Source organism: Bidens hawaiensis, unplaced genomic scaffold (genome assembly GCF_021521415.1).
Source record: "Bidens hawaiensis isolate Kalapana, Puna unplaced genomic scaffold, B.hawaiensis_p1.1 tig00007737_1, whole genome shotgun sequence".
Classification (NCBI taxonomy): Eukaryota; Viridiplantae; Streptophyta; class Magnoliopsida; order Asterales; family Asteraceae; genus Bidens; species Bidens hawaiensis.
In genome coordinates this window covers 767,796-791,743 of record NW_027491536.1, presented here as the reverse complement: position 1 = coordinate 791,743, position 23,948 = coordinate 767,796, and the positions used below count along the sequence as shown (strand labels likewise).

The following is a 23,948-nucleotide window of genomic DNA, read 5'->3' as shown; positions in this document are numbered from 1 at the left end:
GTAGAGGGTGAGTTGAATCATGGTCGGCCATTCTAGGCCCATTCGGTTCGGTTTATTTACATGTGAAAAGGTGCTAATGTTTCTAATAAAGGTCGATGATGGGTTCCCCTAAGTTTAGGTTAGGTTGAAGAGACCACGGTAAGTTGAACAGCCGAGCCATAATGAACTTGAAGATCTTGTTCACGTTAATATTATGTGTTGCGCTCGAGAAAAATAGTGTCGCTTTCATAACCTTCGCGTATGTCCGTGCCTACCACATCATCACAACATATATATCATTCATATATGTTCATATGAAATATTTTTTTATAATAATTGAAGAAGTTAGAAGTTGATAACAATATAAATCAAACTAATGTCTTAGTCCAAGTTCATATATAAAAGTTTTTTTAAATAAAAATGAAAACATTATAATAAAAAAAATGTTGCTAATATTTATATTATTATTATTACAATTATTCAATTTTTTTTTTGTCAGAATGCACCCACTGCCCATCTAGATAGTAGATATCCATCTATATTCTATACCAACTTATTGTCAATATTATCTGACAGCATATTTATTTTTAATTCATATCTAAAAGCTTTATGTTTTCAGAACAATAACATATCCTCAAGACTTAAAATAAAATAAATGTTTTTACTTTATATATTACAAAATGATAAACAAAACAAATGAGATAGTACGTGTATGCAATTATTTATTATCTTATTACCTGAGTCACAATGGTCCATTGTAGATCTGGTGGTAGGCTTACAAAATCATCAAACTTGGTCCCTATCAATATAGGAATTGCAGTCTGCATGCAACAATTAAATATTTTCAAATAAATTTTCTGGTCATTATTCATACTTTTTAAATGAAAATGATTGTTCTTTCCATATGGATATATTATATAACATATCAATTAAAATTTTATTTAGTTATTTAAATTTAAATTCTCAACCCATCAACCGAAATTCGCTCATCGACTTTATGTTCATATATCGTAACTCATAAGAAACGGCTTTAGACATACTAACATGGCCTCCTTTTAAAGTAGATATACGTTAAAAAAAAAGCGAATAACCGACAAAAAGTTATGTTATAAACAATAAGTGACATCCTTTTAACTCCAAAATATTTATGATAATGCATAATTAGTATCATACATAAAAATGTGCATAATTACATTACACTAAAGAGTACAAAAAAGTTTATTCTAATTTTCTACATATATTATCATAAAACTTCATAACAAAAGATTTAATAAAGGTAAAAACAGTGACAACTCAATGCTCCTGACCAGACAACCTAACTTGTAAAGACACCTCTACCCAAACTTACTTTTGTTTATTTGAATCAACTAACAACAAAAAATAAATAAATAAATTATGATGATAAAAATTATATTTCATACCTTATTCCATTTTCTTGCTTGCATATACCATTCTAGCACACTGGAAATTTTATAAATTCAAGAAGCATAATATAACTATATAAGAAATCCTTTTATAAATTTTAATAATGAAAAAGATAATATTTTTTTTACTTGTGGAGGGTGCATCGGCTGGTAAGATCGAACATAAACAAGATTGCCACCGCGTCCTTGCAAGCTATCGGGACTTGTTCGTTCGACGTTTTATCACCTGCATTTGTTTAATTTTTTTTTTTTTAAACATATATGTAATTTTTTTTAGTATTTGATTTTTGAAAAGTGACATATTTATTACCTCCAACGTCCCAAATTCTAAAAGCAATTCTTGCTCCACCAAACGATAAAGTTTTGTCCATTAGATTTAAACCTGCCATCCGCAAGCTACTGTTTTCTTGTTCATCTCCAACGTATTTAATCTTGAAAATATAAAAAAAATAAATAAACACATAAAAACAAAAGTTTAAATTTTTTGGTTTTCAATGTTTACCTCAAAAGCATAACTTTTGTCAACACAATGAATGTTATAAATAAATATATACAAAAGATAATTTTTTTGGTTTTTAATACTAACTAGAATATAGGGCCCGCGTTTCGCGACGGGACCGTTTAATCTAACCAAAAAAACATAAGTAAAAATGTTAAACTATGAACTCGCTGCAAGTCGATGCGAAGTCAATCTATATCAAGTTACGACATCGAAACTAAACAAAAGGAATAAACCCGTCAATGCCAAAATACAACAAATTAATTTTCATATGTGGAACCAAAAAGACCGGCATGTTATTGTTGCGAACCAACACAAATTCGGTTCGTATCAGCGGTACCAACACAAATTCGGTTTGTATTAGCGGTCAACACAAATTCATAAAAATCCAAAAAAAATATTTTAAGGCGAGCTTGTTATCAAACGTTGATACGCGGATATAAACCATGCGACTATGAGATATTTTTAAATCACGAAAAAAGTTCCGGTCATTGTAAAGACGAACTATAAAGAAATATGAAAGCAAAATTTTAAAAAATCGTTTAACCAAAAATAAGATATGTAAAGTCACACTTATCCACATTTAGTGTTTACAAATATAGTTGGTTAAATATTTTAGTTAGTTGCAAAAAAATTATAATAAAGAAAGTATAGCCTATTATTTTTATTTTTGAAACTATGATTAGTGAATTAATGGTATAATAATTAATAAAATATTAAAAATAAATAGTAAAATAAATAGTAAAATTGTGAGGAGAAACCAATCTTCTTTTTAATATATATAATAATAAATGTTTAACCTCAAAATTGGAAAATCCATCAACCCCATGACATTTTCTTGTTTTTAATAATAATCTTGACAAATACAAAAAACACACATTTTAAAGATATTTTGTTCCTTTTTTCTAAGAACCAACTAAGTAACGTTAGTTACTTCGTACGTGACCTTCATTGGTTAAAGATAGCCCGAGCCGGCCGCTAGTCCGGACGGACGGAGCCCCTGGCGGTCCACCTATTGAGGGATTCACCAGATAAAACCTGACCTCCACGCCCGTCAAATAGCACGACAGCGAGGAGTCGGTAAAACCGGGTGAGATCAGAACTCGAGCCTTGGCAAGCCAGGGTCATCCCTCATATCTTCCATATAAATTAATTATGATAAGGTTTGAACCCCTAACTCTCACTAATAAAGTGAATGCTCTACCATTGAACCATATCCAATTTATAAGATTATTTGTTCCTCAAAAATATAAATTTCATCAACCCCATGATAAAATAAATTCAAATATACAATCTCCATAATCCTTAAAAATCATTTTTAACTTTTTACATTTTCAAGATTACTTTTCTTCAAAATTGAAAACTTATAAAACCAAAAAAGAAAATTATACCTTCTTGTTCATATTTAAAATCTTGAAACAAACAAAAAATAATAATAATGATAATAAAAGAAAATTTTATATTAATCTTGAAAATCCAAACACACACACACACACACACACATTAAAGACTAGTTTTTCCTCAAAACTATAATTTTCATCAACCCCATAATATAACAATTTCCAATATACAATACCCATGATTTTTTTAACACCTAATTATTTTACAACTTATTTCACCTCGTATCTCAAATAAGACTAAAACCCATACAATATACAATACCCATGATTTTTTTAACACCTAATTATTTTACAACTTATTTCACCTCGTATCTCAAATAAGACTAAAACCCATACAATAACCATAATCCCAAAATTTGATTCTATTATTAAATCTTCAAAATTGTAAAAACAATATAATATATAGACACAATTTCAAGATTATTTTTCTTCAAATTTAAAATTCATCAAACCAAATTAATAAAATCCTTTCTAGTTCATATTCAAAATCTTTAAAAACAAACAAAAACACAAAACAATAATAATAATAATAATAATAATAAAGCAAAAGTTTAAAGAACAAAAGCAACCAAACTCACCATGAAACTTGTCTTGCCAATATGACAATCACCCAACAAACTAATCTTAAGACTAACCAAATCCAAATCCATATCCAAATCTGTCTCATACCCACCATTAACCACCATATGATCTTCCAAGTCAACCCCACATGCCACGTCATCCGCCGGAGAACATGACAACCTCCGGTACTTGACCGGTTTACACATAGCACAAGCAACAAACCTGTCCCATATAAACCTCAAAAGTTGTCTAAAAACTGATATCTTTTGGAGTACAACACTCCATCGGAGATGGTCTAGCCGGACCATTCTCCGGCCGATCCTAGTCAGCTTTCCGGTGGCTTCACGTAGTCTTGATCCATGGATGTATAAAGTTGCTTGGTGGTGTTGGTGGTTGTGTCTCATAATAATAATAAATATTATTATTATGTGTATGTATGTGTGTGTGATTAACTGATTATGTTTATGTTTGTGTTTGTTTTGTAGTTATTTACTTATATGGGTAAGACTTGTGGATGTTTTGGTTGACTCGGACTCGTGTGTTTTTGTATGACTAAATATTCATTAAGCCGGCTTCTTGTTGAGAACAAAGTGAGGGTATTATCGTCATTTCACTGAGATGTCTATCCTAAACAAATAAAGGGGTGTTTAGGATTCATTATTTTCAATTTTCATCAACTTATAATTTACAAAACTTTTTGAAAAGTTAATAAGATGTATAAGGTGTTTAGCTAACCATAAGACCTTATGTATTTTAACTTATGGAGAAGGTAAAATAAAGGGGTTTTGAAAAGTTATGAATTTTTAACTTATTAACTTAATGAGTTTGATTTACCTATTACATCCCTCTAACCCTTAAAACATATTACACCCCTTTTGAAAAAAAATGTCATTTTTAGTTATTTGGTTTTTCCTAACACATAAGTTAATCCAAACAAAATTTTAAAAATTTCATAAGTTAGTAAGTCGTTTGAACAAATAGTCATTTTTTTCACTTAAAAAAGCAATCCCAAACACACCCTAATCGTAATAAGTATAATCTCACTTGTAGCAAAGTTATTTATGATTTTCTGATATACCACTATATGTCTATCCTATGACCACGCGTCCTCACCTCCATAGCCATTGGTCGGTTTCTCTCATTTACCCCACCTTGCCAACAACGACCGTTGTTTCTAGAACGAGCTGGACAAAATGAAGATGAAAACGAGGGGCGGTGTGGCGCTCGTTTAGGACCCCGCGACGAGCCCACGACGTGTGATCTAAATTTCTGAAGAATGTTTTCATGGTACGGATTATTGAATTGTAATTTTATCGGGCTGTTGATCAGACTCGTTAAAAACTACTTGGCACGAATAACCTAAAAGGTAACGCGTGATATAAAAGTTATAAACATGTTAAGAATTACACGAATGGAGTCATACACTTAGAGCATTCTCATCTTTTTCTATATCTTCAAATTCAAAATTATACTAAAAATCATTATTTTTTCTCTTTCGTATTCAATTAAATAATACTTTTCAATACATTTAATAAAAATTATAAAATTATTAAGGGTGAACAATAGTCTTTTAAATATACAGAAAAATCATTGCATTTTTTCTGACATTTACTCACAACACCATAAACCACTTCTTACATTATAACTCTCTCCCCCTTTTTTTCAAAAAAAAATAACGGATATTATGTGAACTCTAATGCTTTAAATGTGATATATAATATGATTACCTGATGATCACATTTTCTCTCACACACTACTTTGATTTTTTTTATGTACCGTGTTCAAATATATTATATATTTTTTATAGTCTTCAACATATTATTGATTCTAAAATAAATATATCTCTTGTGTGAATCTTAAATACCAACACAAAGACAAGTCATCGAATAATACACAAATAAAAGACAGAGTTTTAACTTAATCAATATGTTTTTGAAAGGAAAAAGTTATTGTAATCCGGTAGGGTTTGTTGGTTTAGCTGGTAGCCGATTGATCGAAATAGAGACACGTTAAATGGGTTCAACTGAACAAGTATTAAGGTATTTATGTAACTATAGTTATGCTCAACTGAGTTAGAGTTCTAGTCGAGTAGTGAACAAAATATATATTTAATGATAGAAAAATTTAAAATTAAATAGGTTAAAGTTGGCTTATCAAACTAGTATCTTGCTTTAAAATATATATTTTGGTGGAGGCGTTCTTGGTGATCATTACTAGTATCTTGCTTGTAACGTTTCGTATTATTTTGTTTATAAAATTTTCGCTTTGATTGAACGTTTAAAAACAAAAGTTGGCCTATCAAACAAGTAATAATCTTTCCTTTACATGGCAAATCACACCATCTTTAGGCTAAGGGGTGTGGGGGGCTCTAATGGGGGCTCCAGTGGGGGCTCCAGCCAATAATATTATGACGTGTGGCAGAGAGAGAAACTGGATAAGGGGGGTGTTGGAGCCCCCGTTGGAGCCCCTGGCCCTGGTGTGGAGGGGCTCCAGCAGGGGCTTCAGCGAATTTTTTTTTTATTTTTTTACATACGCGTTCAACTCTCTCTCTCTCTCTACTTTTATTATTATTATTCACACTCTCTCTCTAGAATTTAACACCCACTAGCTGTCTGTCGTTGTCTTCTTCTCTTCTACATCTTCTTCTAACACCACACACACACAGTAATTATAATTACACCTCTTACACCTCACTCTATCTTCTTCTTTTTGATGATTCAATGGATACCAAAGGACGACTTATTGCAGGCTCTCATAACCGTAACGAGTTTGTTTTAATCAATGCTGATGAAGTCGGACGAGTAAGTCAACTAAACTAAACCCTAATTTTATTATTATTAATTAAATTATTGCAGGCTCCAACGGCTCTTTAACGGCTCTTTTCTCTCTCTTCTCCTGCGACCAGCCTCACGCCTGCCTGGATTTCCGCGCTAGCGCCCGGCTCGCGCCCCGGTGGTGTGGTGTTAGCGCCCCGGGGCACGAGCGAAGGGGCTCTAGCGCCCCGGTTAGCGCCCCACACCCCTCAGCCTTAAGGGTATGAAGACACGTGGGAAAAGAGGGTAATATGTCATTTCACATGATTATAACGTTAACTTACACAAGAGGTGTTTAAGTTCATTTATTTAAAGAATAAACCCATCTACCAAGACATATAAATGGACCAAGAAACCATGATTGTATCTTGTGGGTAAAGGAAGGAGACAACTAGATTTTTAGCTTTATTAGTTCAAGTACCTAATGAAATGCAAAAGCTTTTATAATAATGGCCTTTTACTTTCTTTCTTTGCCCATGCCTTTCTTAGAATAGCAAAACCTTCCCTAACATTTAACCAACTAAACTCATTGTCTCGGGTTATCAACGGACAACGGTTCTGTCGACTATAATTTTCACCTTAAGACTATGCTCATCGAGTGTCATCTCAATGTTTATACCTAGTAAAAAGTTGTTTTATTAAGGATGAAATATATTTCATAAAAGATGATTCGTGTATGATATGTAAAGGTTTATTCCGTTGCATTAATAAGATATAACTTAAGACGGATATATCAATTGCTACTAAATTATGATATTGAATACGTAAGACGTATCTATGACTTATGCTGATTTGCTATTTTCTTTTGGCTAATAAAGTAATTCACATTCCTTTATTTGATCATTTAAAGTGAACATGACTTCATCATTGACACATTGAGCATCTCTTTAGTTAAACTTTATCTCAATTGGAGAAAAGTAAAGAGCACTTGGAATATTGCAAAGCTATGGGAAGTTTATTGTCAATGAAAAAAGAAGAAGGGCTTTTTTGTCATTATAAAAAAGTAGGGAGATAATTGCAAAACAAGCCAATGTAGATTGAAACAATAGTTAAATTATATTTAATTCGACACATGTCAACAAGTAATTGGTGGATCTGGATCAATAATAAAATTCTTTATCTCGTTTGCTAAATGATTTGAAGATATTATTATTATCATCATTTTTGTACTCATAGTCATATTTAATAGCAGTATTTTATAATATACAATTTTTCATAAACGTGTTTTATTTCATAATTTTTTTTGTTAAATGGATATATGAGATATCAACACAAGACATGGATACGTCAGCTTTCCATTTTGATTTTTGTTAACGGAAGCTTTCCGGCGATATTAGGGAAAATGGAGGAGAGTTGGAGGTTTCCGGCAGCTTTCCGCCTTGATTCGGCTAGAGAAGAAGGTTCATGTCAGCAAATCACTAACAGAGTTTACATCCGTTAGCCGCGGCCCGTTAAAAACAAATACCCCTTTAGTTGGGATCGTCACCAGCCACGTTTAAAGTTGAGATTGTTATTTTCCAACATGACATAGTCGAGATTATTTAAAACCACTATTTCAATTAAAATCTAAGTTAGGACATAAACTTTACCACCATGTCAACTCAAAGGTTATACTTGCTAGAATTGAAAGATTGGTTTTTATCCATGATGTTTATTTATTTTGTTTTTATTAAAGCGTATTTAACAAGTTTAAATAATAAGCAAATGTGTGTCTTTTTAAGATGAAATGTCTTTTTAAGGTGTGGAATAATATAAAAAGGTGAAAAAGAACACTATTCTCAATTATCATAAAAGCATAATTTCCTAAAGTGAGTGCACGAAAGCTGTGATTTTTTGCATATTTCTTCTTCAATTATTTCCAATTTTATTTTATATATAAATTTGTTTACAACTTAACTTTAATTTGTTGATAGAATATAACGTGTGACTTATACTTTGTAATCATTCAGTGTTAATATCATGTTACTTCTTATGAAGTGTAGAAACTGTCACGTATACATCATGTCATTTCCCTACTATTTTTACAATAATCTATAAAGGGTGAAGCGTGGTTCTACTTTCCACATCATGTGATCTACAGAGGTGCACAAACTAGTTTAAAACTTAAAACCGGTTTGGATTGAAACCGGTTTAGTTTGGTCAACAAAAGTCAAAATTGGTTTATAATTGGTGTCGGTTCGAGTTGACCAATTTTTGCTCGGTTTTGGCCGGTTTCTTGACCTGGTTACGATCCGTTTCAGCTTGGCTTTGATCAGTTCCAGTTCGGGTTTTGACCAATTTTTGCTCGGTTTTGGCCGATTTCAATTCGATTTCCGGGTCAGTTCGGTTAACCGGTTTATTTGTCCACCTCTACTGCCACATAATATTTTTATTATAACTAAAATTAGTAATCTTTTAAAATTTGTAAATTTTAGATAAAAACACGAATAATGAAGACACATTAACTATAACCATAATTCAATGATCAGTTAATCGGAGCTAACCTTAACCGATGGGTTTAACTTTCGATTATTTTAAATATTTATGGTTAACTTCAATTAACGGTTTTGGGTTTTTTTGTTATGATTTGGTCTTTGCTCACTCCTAAACTTTGAAGTTAAGACGCTTATAACGTGTGTCATTCAATGCTGATTTAATAATGCACGTTTGATCCTCGTCATGTGATCCCATTTTTACAATGATTTGATTATATATATAAATTGAAAATGATAATTATCAATTTAACTACGTCTCTATGCATGTAAACACATTCATTACACATATATAAGAGGGGAAAGGGCACCCATATGGATAGGGTGTGTGGCTTCCAAACCACATGGTAACACCACCCCATCCCATGTGAGTAAGGTGAATGGCTTCATTTCATGGCAAAGGTTTGCCACACTACATTGATTCATTATTGACCATTAAAGAGTTAAAATGATTAATAAAGTTCTAGGGTACTTGTGGATAGGTGATGTCTATAAGTTTATGGTTTGTGGGTACTTAATGGTAGAAATGAGGTGGTAGTACATGATTGACCAATGCATGGATAATACCCATGAGTGTCCCTTCCACTCTAATATAGCAAGAGTCGATTTTAAATGAGTTACTTTGTTCACACGCTTAACTAGTTAACTAGTATTAGAATTCATGTTATTTGTAAATAATATATTATTTTCTTTATATAACATAAACTTACTTTTATTGCTATATAGCTTTTAATGAAACAGTTAAATAGCTAAAGGAAAGTACCATGGTGTTTAATTACTACATATTTGCCCAAATGCAATAATTTTTATTGGTAAAGCATTTTAGACAGTGAGCACTATGGAAGAGCTCGGGACTGTACCGACACCGATCCTGAAATTTGAAAATATTTCGTACTGGTACAGAAATATTCGGTTCGGTATCGATAGAATATCGGTATTTCATGCAAAATTCGATAAATACAAGAATCAAAAACTTAAAATTTGATATCAGTACTAGGGCCCGTTTTGGTCTCCCTAGTGTGTATATAACTAGATTATTATTCTAGTTTTCATGTAACATAAGTCTTATGTAAAAACAAAAATAAAACAAACACAATACTTGAAGTTTTGCGTTGCGTAGTTCACCTTAAGCAAGCTTTTCATAGGTAAATTAGGTCGGAGTTTCTATCAACTTTTATATTTTAACCACTAAACTTACTTTTGACTTTTATACTTTAGCCACTAAACTTTTTGTTTTTTACACTTTGATCATCAAACTTATAAAAACCCATTTCAAAACTTTTTGCCTTTTATACTTTGGTCACAAAACTTTAAACTTTCGTCACAAATATTTTTTTTTACGGTATCGTAACGAACAGACCGAGTTATCACTGTAACCTATCAGAACACGCCGGTGTAAAACAACTACAAAGAGATGATTTGAATCATTCCGGGTTTCCAAAGATATAACCATTAGAAACGTTAAACTTTCTTCACGAATCAAGTTTGAGCAGCCGCCGCAACTCACTTTTCAAACTTATTGTCAATATTTATGAACAAAAACTTTTTTTTTTTTAGAAAAAGTGACTAAACTTGTTGGCATCAAAAGCCACTTGTAGTAATCTTATGCATTCGTCTTTTTGTGAAACAATTAGAAAAAATAGGCAGGTAAGTCACTCATCCAACTACCTACCTTTATTATATACACAAAAACAATTATAAAAATATCTTAGAATGGAAAAAACATCCACCAAATAGCATATTTTAACTGATTGAAATCAAACCATAACAAACTTGAATGAAACACATTATTTTAATTGAAACCAAATACAAAAGTGTGACTCAATAACCTAAAACCTACCAAATTAATCATATTATTACCAAACCCACACACAAAAACCGAGCCAAAAATGACCATTTGGCAAAAAGTATGGTAATCTAATGAGGTGTTTGTGGGGGCGGCAAACATGAGCAGATTCAGTGTTGAGTCAAGGGGGTGCAAGTATCACCTCAAGTTCGTATTTTTTTAATAAACTTTCAATATATTAGGTTTAATGACCCTAGGTGTCTCATCCATGTTTTTTCTAGTGTCCCAAACTTAACTTTCTGAGCCCAAATTATCAAGCATAAGTTTAATTTTGTTTTTCACAAAATAACAATTAAGCCTCTATTAAAATTGTCTAATAGTTATTAATATTAAGCCTTTATAGTAATAACTTTTTTAGTTTAATTGGATCATTTTGAAAATTAAACCATATATGAGATATTGAGAATATAATTTCTTTTTAATAGTTCTACACTATTTAACTTTGGACTCAAGTTTTTTATTGGTATACTAAGAGCTTTGAAATATCATAATTCTATAAAGGCTTACGTCAACTGTAATTTATATTTTATTTATTACTTTTTATGAAATTTGTTGCTTACATTTATATTCGAGAGTTTTTTAATGTAATTTTTTACCTGATCCATTTTAGTTTGACCCGTTTTAGTTGACCCATTTCAACATGACCCGTTATAGGTTGACCAATTTTAGCACCCACCGACTAACATTCCTGAATCTGCAACTGGCGGCAAAAGTGATGTTGCATGAGGATAACGTTAGGCACATCATGTCAGAGTGTTAAGGCCCGTATGTTATTTAACATGGTAATAGACTTTACCAAGGAAATGATGAGGCTTTATTGTCAGTTAACCACAACGTGGTATTAAAGGGGGTGTGTTAGATAAAGCTTCACTGCTTATGTAGCATTGACATGAAGCTTTAACTAACAAGTTTAAGAAGCTCCACAACAAGCACCCTAACTACTATCACGAGTTAATCTTGAAACGGGTTATCAAATAAGTTAAAAAGGGGTATTTTGAAATAGTCTAACTATTGTTTGAAATTTTATAATTATCTATTTATTTTATTTGAATGTTTTGTAAGTTTATCTTGTTTGGATTACTATATATCATGAGTTTGAGTTATAGTATGTTTAGGAAACCATTTAATATATATAGATGTTAGAATATATAGATGTTAGAGGCATCTAATTAGTTGGGGCGAAGCTTCCTTATAGCCAGGGGCACCCTATGTCTTTTTGCGTGTAATGTAGATTTGACCATTTTTCCGCTCGAAAATTTTACATGTAGTGTAAATTTACCTGTTTTGTAAAAATTTTAAGCTCAGCCCCCTAGTTTATGATTTTTTAAATACGTTTTGAGCCCCCCTTTTCCCGACGAACTCGTTCAAGCTTCATCACCGGTTTTTAGTTTGACAATTTTATAATAAAAAGGATGAGTCAAACTTGGTTAAGATCAAATTTTGTGTTCGTATTCTTAGACTTGATTTTCAACAACGATAACAATGACTACATGGTTAGTGGATGCTGTTGGCCATCTTTTATGAATGCAGATTTAAAAAACTTCATATGTATAATTAGTGAGCAAGTGCGATCGATCACTTTGCAAAAAGTGAATTGCGGTTTTCGTTCCTGTGGTTTGTCCAAATATGCGGATTAGTCTAATAGTTTCAAATTTGCGATTTTCGTTTTTGTAGTTTCATTTCACTTGCAATTAAACCCGACTCCACTAACCCTGTTAAGTCTGGTCGTTAAACTCATTAACGTGCCCTTCGCGTGAGGGGGCAATTTTGCCTTTTCCCCCCCAAATACACCCCAACCCCTCACGTGAGGGTGCTTGCGAATTAATACGAGGGTTTATTTGGAGAGGAAATGGACAAAATTGCCCCTTACGTGAGGGGCATGCTGACAAGTTTAACGACCAGACTTAATGAAGTTAGTATGATCGGGTTTAATTGCAAGTGAAATGAAACCACATGAACATAAATCACAAATTAGAAATTACTGAACTAAAGTCGCAGATTTAGATAAATCAAAGTGACGAACTCCGCAGTTTACTCCTTTGTAAATGTTACAAAAAGTGAGGTATTTTAATATATTAATATACAATTAATTCATAAATTAAGTGTTACTTTTTTATTCAGAAAAAGTTGGAAACTTAGCTATCTTCGTGTAGTATAATAATGACATGGCATGGACTCTTGGAGGGATTATCAGACTAACATATGTGACTCTAAAACTTCGTTATCTCCGTATAATAATGACAAGGCCGTGGAGGCTACTAGACGTGACATGTTTATTTATTTTTGTTTATTTAATAAATAAACGAACTTGATTAATTTTTTTATTAATTTAATTAAAAGAACGAACATTAACACATATCTTATCAGGGGTGAATTCACCCTTAGAGAATGAGATCGCCTAATACTTTTGAAAAAAAAATATGTGTATAATATATAACGATAGTTTCTAAACATCATCATGAAAATATTCATTTACGTCCCGAGGATGCCAATATACTAGTTGACTCACTGTGGATGTGCACTTGTGCAATGCCGTGTTACCTTTTCTCCATCTAGCATCATATCTTGTTTGAAATTTTTCAAAAACTCATCTCAAAATTAACAAATATTTTGACGAATAGTTATGTATACATGTGATATCTTATATTAAAAATCTCGTCACTATATACGGATTTTGAGCAAAATAACGGTGCACCATACATTAAGGTTATGATCGCCACATGTTTGTTTAGTTTTCTTATTAATCTCCACGGTCAAGTGAGAACCAAGATAGTCGGTACGAGTTCACCACATATAACATAAGGTACTGAAGGTGATGGGGCAGTGTCTTTTTTCGGTACCAATTCGTTTTCCATCTTGTCCTGATATCTCAATCGACTCCGAGCGCCCTGATATCTATAGCATTAATTAATCCGCTTTTTGTTTACATTAAATAAAAATACCAAGAAGGTTAAGAGCTCAAACTTTGTTTCTTGTATTTTTATCATTTGAATATGTATTTATTTTCTAAAATTGTCAATAAGAAAATGATAAATATGAGAAAAAGAAAAAGAATCAAGTTTTGAGTATAACTGCGTAATTGGTGGTGGTGGAATTGTTTACAAAATTTATAATCAATTGAGAGATAAGCGTAGATTTGCCTGGTGGAATGTACATTTAGCTTATTTAAGTCAAGCCAAACTTTAAAGAAAATAAACTTTCCAAGAGAATTGAAACTTGAACAATGAACATTTTTTTGACAGCTTTTGGTTTTTAAACTACCTTAATACTCGGTTAAATTTTAGGAATATTGGATTTTAATAATCCCTATTGATGGTATTGGCCGATAATAATCCATATTCATTTTATCGCAACTAGCGGTCCCAAATTCAAAAAAAGTTGGCCTCAATGGTCCTCTGTTAAATATGACTTAACGGCGTTATAGTTTTTTCTTATTTTCAAACCAATGTTTTAGGGCTTTTTATCGTTAGGAGGATACGAGTCGATTGATGTAAAACTTAGTTCGAAACAGTGCTTCAAAATGATGAAACAATGCTTTAATTCGGGTGTTTGAACTTACAATTAACCAAAATCAAGTCGTTTGGATCATTGTTTGGAGCTAAGTTTTATATCATTCGACTCGCATCTTCCTTCCGATTAATAACCCTAAAAAGTTAGTTTGAAATTCGGAAAAAAAGTATAACGTCGTTAAGTCTTTTTTAACGGGGGGACCATTGGGGGGGCAACTTTTTTGAATTTGGGACCGCCAGTGGCGATAAAATGAATAGTGATTATTATCGGTCAATGTCATTCAATAGAGATTAATAAAATCCAGTATTCCTAAATTTTAACAGTTCAATTAAAGACAATTGATCAATTTATTATTATGTTTTATCTAACAGTTTATTACAAAAGTTATTATGTTTGATTTAAGGCGAAAATTTTCAAAATGTCCGATCAACGGAGATATTCCATTTTTGTCTCCATAAAAAATGGTTTCAGAAATGTCCCTTATAAACATGTCTTTAACGACATGTTTGGTCTCAGCACGTCTTTCACGACATATTTGACCTCAATGAGTCTTTCACAACAGGTCGTGAAGACGAGTTTGGTGACCAAACATGTCTTGAAAGACGCGTTGAATCCAAACATGTCATCAAAAACATATTTATAAGAGACATATATGAAATTTTTATTTTTAAAAACAAAATAGAATCTCTCTGCATTGAAAACACATTTTGTGAATTCTCCTTAGATTATTGCTTATTATAGAAGTTTGAATCATTGAGTTTGGTGATTATAGCCTTTATAAGATATTCATAGGCACTTATTAATTATCTTTTAGTTGTATAACATTCTTGAATAATATAGATATATTATCATGTACACCTTGATTCGTTATGAGATCTATATTATATTATATTATATGAGGAATGAGGATATCATCACGGTTGTCTTTGAAATTTCGGACGACCCAGACGATCAATAAAATAAAGCCATTATATATATAAATTTCTACGAACTTGATTACTAATAGGGCCTAAAAATGGGCTCTATACATAATGAGCTCATCTGTTCATTAGTCATCTCTAAATGTAAAACGTATATGTACAGATAAAATATATTTAGAATTCCGGGCCCCTCTCAATAGCGATGGCTAGGGGTGCAAACGAGCCGAGCCGAGCCCGAGCTCGACCAGGCTCAAGCTCGGCTCGTTTAACTCACACAGAGCTCGAGCTCGAGCTCGGCTCGTTTCGAGCTCTATTTCCAAAGCTCGAGCTCGGCTCGTGAGTAGATTTTCAAGCTCGAGCTCGGCTCGGGCTCGGCTCGTTTACCATTTATTTGTTATTTTTTAAATAATATAATTATTTTTATATATTATTTTCTATTATAATTTTCTGTATAAAATAATATATATATATATATTATTTAGTTATTTTTATTTATTTTTTATAAAAATACATATTAACAATATATATATATTAATTAATAATTATTAAATATATAATTTAAAAACTTTATATAAATGGCAGGCTCGTTAAGGCTCGCGAGCCGGCTCGAGCTCGATAGGTAAAGCTCGGGCTCGGGCTCGTTTATTAAACGAGCTTACTTTTAGGCTTGAGCTCGGGCTCGGGCTCGATTAAGCTCGGCTCGTTCGAGCTTTTTAACGAGCTGATCCCGAGTAGCTCGCGAGCAGCTCGGCTCGTTTGCAGCCCTAGCGATGGCTGAGACCTGACTACCCTCTGAGCTAACCCTGGTATTATGTGCACGTCATTTCGTTACTAACCCTATGATGACATCCGTGTAGTATGATCACCACGACATCTTCTTTCGTGTGAACAGAGCCTCCCCAAATGAGGGGAGATGTGGGTGATCAGCCAGGGCCACTGTACCCGATGGCCCATAATTTTTAAAAAATTATATATAAATTTATATTAAAGTAAATGTTTGCAAAATGAATATTTTTAAAAAATTACGTATAAAGTTACATTTTAATTTATTTTCTAATTTTAGAGCCCATTTCTTTTTTACTCGTCACGGACCCCATAATTTTTAGGGGTTCTCGGGTTCAACAAGTGTGTAATACGAGATGAATGGGTGATTTATAGAATTGTTTAGGAATGAATGTGTGGTGATAATACCCTCATCAATTTTTTTTTTTGCCTTTTTGGTACATTTTAATATCCACATCCTATGTAACTTGGATGATACGTTAAAACACATGACTGAGCTTTGGACATATTTGATATAAGTTATAAGGACCAAGATGTTGCACGTTCACTATGATAAACTCATAAACCTTCATTAAATTAACCTGTTTTTGCTCCTTTTAAGTTTTAACATAAATTTTTAAGTTTGAAATGTAAACATTAATTGATTAAGCATAAAAGTTGGTATATTTGTTCTAAAATGTGATTATTATGAGGACTTTTTTTTTTAAAATATATACTTTAAAAGCGATATTGAATAGGGATGAGCAAATTCGGTACCGATTGGTACTGGAATCGGTACCAAAGTTTTAAGTTTCGGGATCGGTACGGTACCGGTATTTCCCGACCGTACCGGTACCGAACCGAATATTTCAGTACCGGTACCAGTACCAAGAATTAGTGATTTTCTGGATCGGTATTTTCGGTAACGGTACGGTACCGTGCTCATCCCTAAATCGTTGAAGCATGTGATAAGGGTTATATTTGTATAGAAATCTTCCTAAACTACCGAGATTTGATGTTCGATAGAAGCAGGGCAACCCTTAAGGAGGGCAAATTGTTCAACGGACCACGACACGACTATACAAGATTATTTTTGTACAACCCAAATCATAACCAAGTAAGTTCATTTAAAAATTTAACTGGTTAAACCTAACCAAAAATTTTCGCCTTCAGTCTAATTTTTTTTTACAATTGTCGGAGACGGTCCTGGATAGAAGCAAGTCAGAATGACCTTTGGTACAAGGTATTATGATCCACTATAATCGTTGTTCAGAAGTCAGTCAATGCATCACAGCTTTACAGTTTTGACACTTCAAGTTAGCATTACATCTTCAACATCAAAGGGCACATTACATTGTAAGACGGGTCAAATAAGAATTCAATTGCAATGGCTGGGTGTAGTAATCATGTTGAGGGTGTGATTAGAACTATGTGTTTAATTTCATGTGATTATGATGATTAGAAGAAGGTTCGAGAAGGACGAGATCGATGATCTATGTTACAAAAAGTTAGGGAAATCATTTTTGTAATGCCCACCGTAAAATACATTGGTCCCTAGATGCATTTACGCTAGCGTAAAATATGTCAATCTAGGGTGGTGGAAAATACATTTGTTTGGACTGGTTTTTGATACTTTGAGTTATGTAGATTCATTTAACGATATCTATTTGTAAAAAAGCCTAAAAAACTAGCATACACTGTTCACATTACGATTTGTAATATAAATTAGAAGTTCATATGTCGTATGATAATTACTTATTTTTATTTCTCACTCGTCTCTAAACTTTTATTTCTCTTATTGCTCTTCTATCTCTAGTAAAAAGTCTCTTAACAACATAGTTTTGTAGTTACATGTACATCTTTAGATGGAACACATTGAAATAACTCCATAGAAAACATAAACATTTGTATGTTATTATAGTTGAAACAAGTTAAAGAAACCCAAAATTTCAAGGCAAACCGATCTCCGTACAACATGCAAACGGGTATGAAATAAAATATATGTAAAAAACAGTTAGTGAACTCAGTGACGAAATTTGGACGAAAACACAGGATGACGACCCGGGCCACTATACATTCTTCGGCCCAGAGTTCATTAATTGTTTATATACACCCCCACATTAGACACATTGAACAAGATTCATATAAAAATCTAACATTACTTTTTCAATGACATTGTATCTTAGCTACACCCCATAGTATTTACAGTTGTTCAAGACAAACCTCGCTGGTAAAATCAACATTAGTAATAGTTGTAGCCTAAATTGTCATCGCCGTTCAAAACAAAATAAAATTAATAATATTAACATATGACTCACGATATTTTATGAATAGTAGTAGAAAAAGAGGCCATCAGTAGATATAAATGATTAAAATATAACAAATACAAACCATAGGATGGGAAGTGCATTTAAAACGAATACAATTTGATACGTTACAATAGATTTACATGTTATATAAAGATCTACGTCATGAAAAAAAAACAGAGATAATTACATTAAAAACGAATACAATTTTACCTCTGTATAAAGTTCCACATATAGCATAAACATCTGTTTGATGAGATATAGGTTGAAACACGAACCAAGGTAAATACACAACCAAAGATTGACGTATACTGTATACATCATATTATCGTACTCAGTAAATCACATCGATTGTAAAATCACGGTATATTCTAAGGAAGTATGATATAGAAATTCTTACCTCTACAATCTATCCCGTAGAATTAAAGAGACTGATTCCAATAAAAACCCGACTCAACAAAAGATTGATGTATACAAGTTGTATAATACTCTTCATTTAATACAAATTCTAATATTCTATACTTTAGTTACCTGTACATGAGGAAATTTGTATTGAAAACTATTAAACATTGATATCCACAATTCCACATGCCATAATAAACTAAACATAAAATTCATTCCAAAATTTAAAAAAACCAAAACAAGAGGGTCCTTTGCCTCCTTAGCTCCATCACTTTCCAACACAAGTGAGCCCTTCTTGTTATTTCACATATTATTATTATTTTTATTATTATTCAAAACCCCACGATTCTTCAAGTTTTCTTGATGGGCTTTCTTGATTCAGTTTAAAGATTCAATCTTTTTGAGTAAGTTTTTTTTTTTTTTTTTTTTTTTTGCCATTAGGGTTTTCTTTAAAACTAGATAAAAATTGAATCTTGATGCTTTCCAACCAGAATTTCAGGCATTAATGGGCACCCTTTATAAAGTTTACTTTATAAACTTTGGCCCATTATATAACCGTTGGTATGTGTTTTAAAGATGGTTTTAAAGAGTGGGCACTAGGGTTTTAATTTTGTGGGTTTTGGGTTTCAATCAATTTTTTGCAGTTGATATCAAATGATTATTTGCTTGGTTTCTTGATATTGTCCCAGTTTATTGAATGCCCTTGATTCAAGATTAAATTTGGTACTTTTATCCAACTCATTTTTGTTTATCATATTCGGTACTGTCTGAAACCGTTGCAAGGTACGAGACTTGTCCCATATCGGTTGTATGGGCAACTGATGCGGGGTTTATAAGCCAAATGAGTCCATCATACTAGTATTTTGGGTTGAGTTTTTCTGTTTGGTTTGTAACAATATTAAATAAATCGATGCTTTAATAAGAATTATAAGCACCAATTTGTTAGATTTCTTGTGTGAGCATTTGTCAATGGTGGTTCTAGCAACTTTTAACCTAACTTTTGTTTTTAGGGCATCTTATTTGGTCACATATGAATGATTTGGTTGTTAAAATTAGGGGTGTGCGTGGTGCGGTTCGGTGTGGTTTTCGGCTAAAAACAAACCGAAAACCAAAACTTCTGTTTTTGAAGTTTTTGAAACCGTTTGGTTTTGGTTTCAGTTCGGTTTCGGTTTTTGCCATTGAGCTTGAAAATTTTAAGCTGAAAAGAAAGTTGGCAAAAAATAATGAATTTAGGTATAAATAATTTAGAAATTATTATATATTTGACCAAAAATATTTGAGTTACATGTTTATTAAATTCTTATAAATTACTACATATAAAATATTAAAAAAAACAAAATTTAGAAATTCGGTTCGGTTTTTATTATATGCAAAACCAAAACCGAACCGTTAGTTCGGTTTTTACAAAAACATAAAACCAAACCAAATCGTCGGTTTTTGTTTCGGTTTGGATTTTTCGGTTTTTTCGTTTCTTGCACACCCCGAGTTAAAATGATAGATTAATGATTAATCTTACCATGAAAATTGATTATGATCTTAAATTATGATCTTGATTACCCTCATGTATGCTGATTAATCGGGTGATTATTGTTGTTCTTATCTTGACAAAATGTTAATATTCGAGGGTAGACACGCATCTCATTTTTCAACTTGTTGTATAAGAGTTGGGCATTTTCCACTTAGGCGTTATTAGGCTTGTAAAGGAACCGAACGTGTGGGTGGAATTTCGTTTATTTACTAACTGAATGAACATGAACTATGAGCACATGTTTAGTCTGTTCATTTACGTTCGTATATGTATATTCGCTTGTTTTTTTAGGCCCGTTATATTTCTGGTCTAGTTTATGAATTAAAGATATCACCTATAACAATTTTAGTCAAGTTTTATTAATTTTTTAGGCCCAATAGATTGATGTCTGGTTTGCCTTTAATTGATGTTAGCTTGGTTATTTTAGTTTATGTTCATTCATGTATGTTCTGTTAGCTCGGTTGCCTTTAAACGAAGACGAACATGCTCATTTTCTTAACGAACGGGCATGAACAAGAAAACCTTGTTAGCTTAAATGTTCGTGTTCTATCGTTCATTCGTTATAGCTATATGAACGAACATGAACACACCCCGTTCGTATTTGCTCTGTTCGTTTACAACCCTAGACGTTATAGCATTGTTCATTCTAGAGGTGGCAAAATGGGCCGGTCGGGTGGTTATGTGACGGGTCAAAGTGGGTTACACTTCTGCAGTTTTGACTTTTGTGTATGCGAGATGTGTTGGGTCGACCAGAAACACTTTTTGTCTAAACTTTATCTTATTTATAAATATGTATTATGTTAAACATGATTACAAAAACTATATCACCACATAGAGGTGGCAAATGGGTTGGGTTAGGTTGAAACGGGTCATGGGTCGGAACGCGTTAGGGTCGAAACGGGTCACTTAAAAAAGGGTTGTTTTGGTTCGGGTCGGAACGGGCTAGGGTCAACAGGTTCGGGTTAGAACGGGTCAAGGTTGGAACGGTCAAAACGGGTTTTTCATTTCGTTTCAGCACGTAACAGTTCGTTTAAGCGAATTTTCAGTTCGTTTCAGCACGTAACAGCTCGTTTAAGCGATTTTTCAGTTCGTTTTAGCGCGTAACAGCTCGTTCAAGCGATTTTTCAGTTCGTTTCAGCGCGTAACAGCTCGTTCAAGCAATTTTTCAGTTCGTTTCAGCACGTAACAGCACGTTTAAGCGATTTTTCAGTTCGTTTTAGCATCTAATAGCTCGTTTAAGCGATTTTTTCAGTTCGTTTAAGCACTTAACAGCTTGCTTTAGCGACTTTTCAGTTCCTTTCATCACTTAACAACTTGCTTTAGCGACTTTTCAGTTCCTTTCATCACTTAACAGCTTGTTTCAGCATGTTTTTGTTTCGTTGTTGTCGACTTTTCAGTTTCGGTTAATTTGTCGATTTTTTTGAACGAGGACAACGGACGAAACGTTTTAGTTTTTTTACATTTTTTGTTTTTGTTTTATTTTTTGAGTTATGATTTTTTTTGAATATTTTTTGATGGTTTCTATTAAGATCAAAATCCCTAAAAAAAAATTCAAAAAAAAACAAATAATAAATCATAACTCAAAATATAAACGAATAACGAAAAAAGTAAAAAAGTTAAAATATTTTCGCCGTTATCCTCGTTCATAAAAAAAAAAAAAAAACCTGACAAATTAACTGAAACCGAAATGTCGACGAAAACGAATCAAAAACCTTAATCGACCCGTCTAGTGCGAAAACTCGAAAGAAACCGAAACCCAACCCGTCCAGTGCTAAAACTCGTGTCGGCACGAAAGCTGATCCGAGCCGAAACCTAAACCGATATCGTTCCAATCTAAAACCTGTTTCAACCCAAACATGTCACTTTTCCTTAAGACACTAACCCACATCGACCCATGTAGTTAAATTTGTCAACCCATTTTGACCCAAAAATAAGAATGTGGAATTTCAAGTGACCCATTTTGACCATTTAATTAAAACCCATGACCCAAATCAACCCATTTGAATTTTAAAACAACTCAAATTGACCCATTTGGAGTGGTTTGGGTCAAGGTTGCCACCCCTATCACCACATTAACAATAACTTTTTTAATAAATTCATTATATATACATATTGAGTGACTTTTGACCCGTTGGACCGGTTTCCATTTTTAGCTCAATTTGTTGACTTTACCGATTTGACCCGTTGCAGATAAAACAAACCCGAATCCGCCCATTTGTAAGTAAACCGATAAATATTGGCACTTCTAGTTCATTATGATAATATGATCCTATGTTTTAATTTCATGGTAGTTGTATTTATATTTATAAAATAATCATTATATCTTTTTACTTGCAGCATAATTTCAAGATTATTACAAAACAAAAATGATTCAAACACTTGAAGATATCAAGGGTGGCGGCGGGTCTATCAAGATAGGAACCACCGGCACAATTAGCGCGTTAATGTCAAGAGAGTTACAAACTTCAACTCAAGATCTCGCCATTTTAGAGCCTAAAGAAGCCACCATTGGTACAAGAGTTAAAGCAAGAGTACAAGCAGACGAAGCAAGCTCGAGCAACACCAACGCGAACGAAAAAACCAAGGCCCAAAAGGCAAGAAAAGTTAACCGGAATCCTAATAGAAGAAAAGGGTCTTACTTAGTTGAAGTTGTGGACATTAAGTGCAAAATGCCTGACCCGATAACGAATCAGTTCAAGAAACTTAATTTCTCAAAGCTTTCGGAGACTAATGGATAAAGTTTGAATCTTTTTGTGTTTTGTAACTTAACCCTTAAATTATTTTAGTTTTTTTTTTAAAATGGCTGAACAGATGCTTGGTATGAAATTGTTTTTTTGTTCCACCTGTTCTTGTCTGTGTTTGAGCTGCTTGTGAAACTTGTAAATTATATGCTTCTTAGAGTGTACTATGAATCTGTTACCCGCGTTATGAGTAATCCAACGGTTCCTGAGGTTTTGCAGCAGTTCTTTAAAGAATGAACGAATGCAGGAACCCGTAAAAAGCTCATACCTTTAACGTTTATAGAGTGTACTAGAGAATTTATAACTTTATATGTTTTATTTAAGTTATTCTTTTGTAAGGTTTTAGATATCGAGTGACATAATATATGTATAATTTTTATTTATTAATTTCTTGGAATGCTATTATTATATATATTAAAATTTAAGGTTTAATCTAAACAAGCCAACGAGCCGAGCCAACGAACCGGGCCGAGCTGACCCTGGCTTGAGTTCGGCTCATTTAGAAATCGAGCCGAGCTCATTTAGAATCGAGCTTTTTTGAGCCGAGCTTTTTTCGAGCTATTTTCGAGTGAGCTTCAAGTGAGCCACGGGATTTTTGAACAGTCCTAGTATACACACATGCATGCATGTGTATGTAATGTGTATACTCTCCTGCAAATTATATTTTATAAAGTGTGTTTGACATAAAAACAAAGAAAAAAGGTTGAAGCGAGTTTCGCTTATGAGGATGGCAATGTTGAATAGTTCGTGTGGTCGTAAGGACATCACTCATACGATAGTTCGTGT

At 32.8% G+C, this 23,948-nt stretch overlaps 1 protein-coding gene across 1 annotated transcript; it reads right to left on the bottom strand.

The window, feature by feature from the left end:
• Positions 1–51: 51 nt before the first annotated feature.
• LOC143635832 (septum-promoting GTP-binding protein 1-like) lies at positions 52–4,304 on the bottom strand. Its single transcript, XM_077103568.1, has 6 exons — positions 3,881–4,304; positions 1,714–1,834; positions 1,533–1,629; positions 1,401–1,440; positions 717–800; positions 52–250 (listed from the first exon to the last, which is right to left on the bottom strand). The coding sequence occupies exons 1-6, from the start codon at positions 4,265–4,267 to the stop codon at positions 83–85; spliced, it is 897 nt and encodes a 298-aa protein (XP_076959683.1). The 5' UTR covers positions 4,268–4,304; the 3' UTR covers positions 52–82.
• Positions 4,305–23,948: the final 19,644 nt, after the last annotated feature.

Bases quoted from the DNA above. Each gene is read 5' to 3' on its own strand.
- LOC143635832 (XM_077103568.1), bottom strand. From the start codon at position 4,267: ATGAGACACAACCACCAACACCACCAAGCAACTTTATACATCCATGGA. The intron at 1,630-1,713 runs GTAATAAATATG...AAACAAATGCAG, and splicing joins TAGAATTTGGGACGTTGGAG to GTGATAAAACGTCGAACGAA. The intron at 1,441-1,532 runs GTAAAAAAAATA...TAAAATTTCCAG, and splicing joins AGCCGATGCACCCTCCACAA to TGTGCTAGAATGGTATATGC.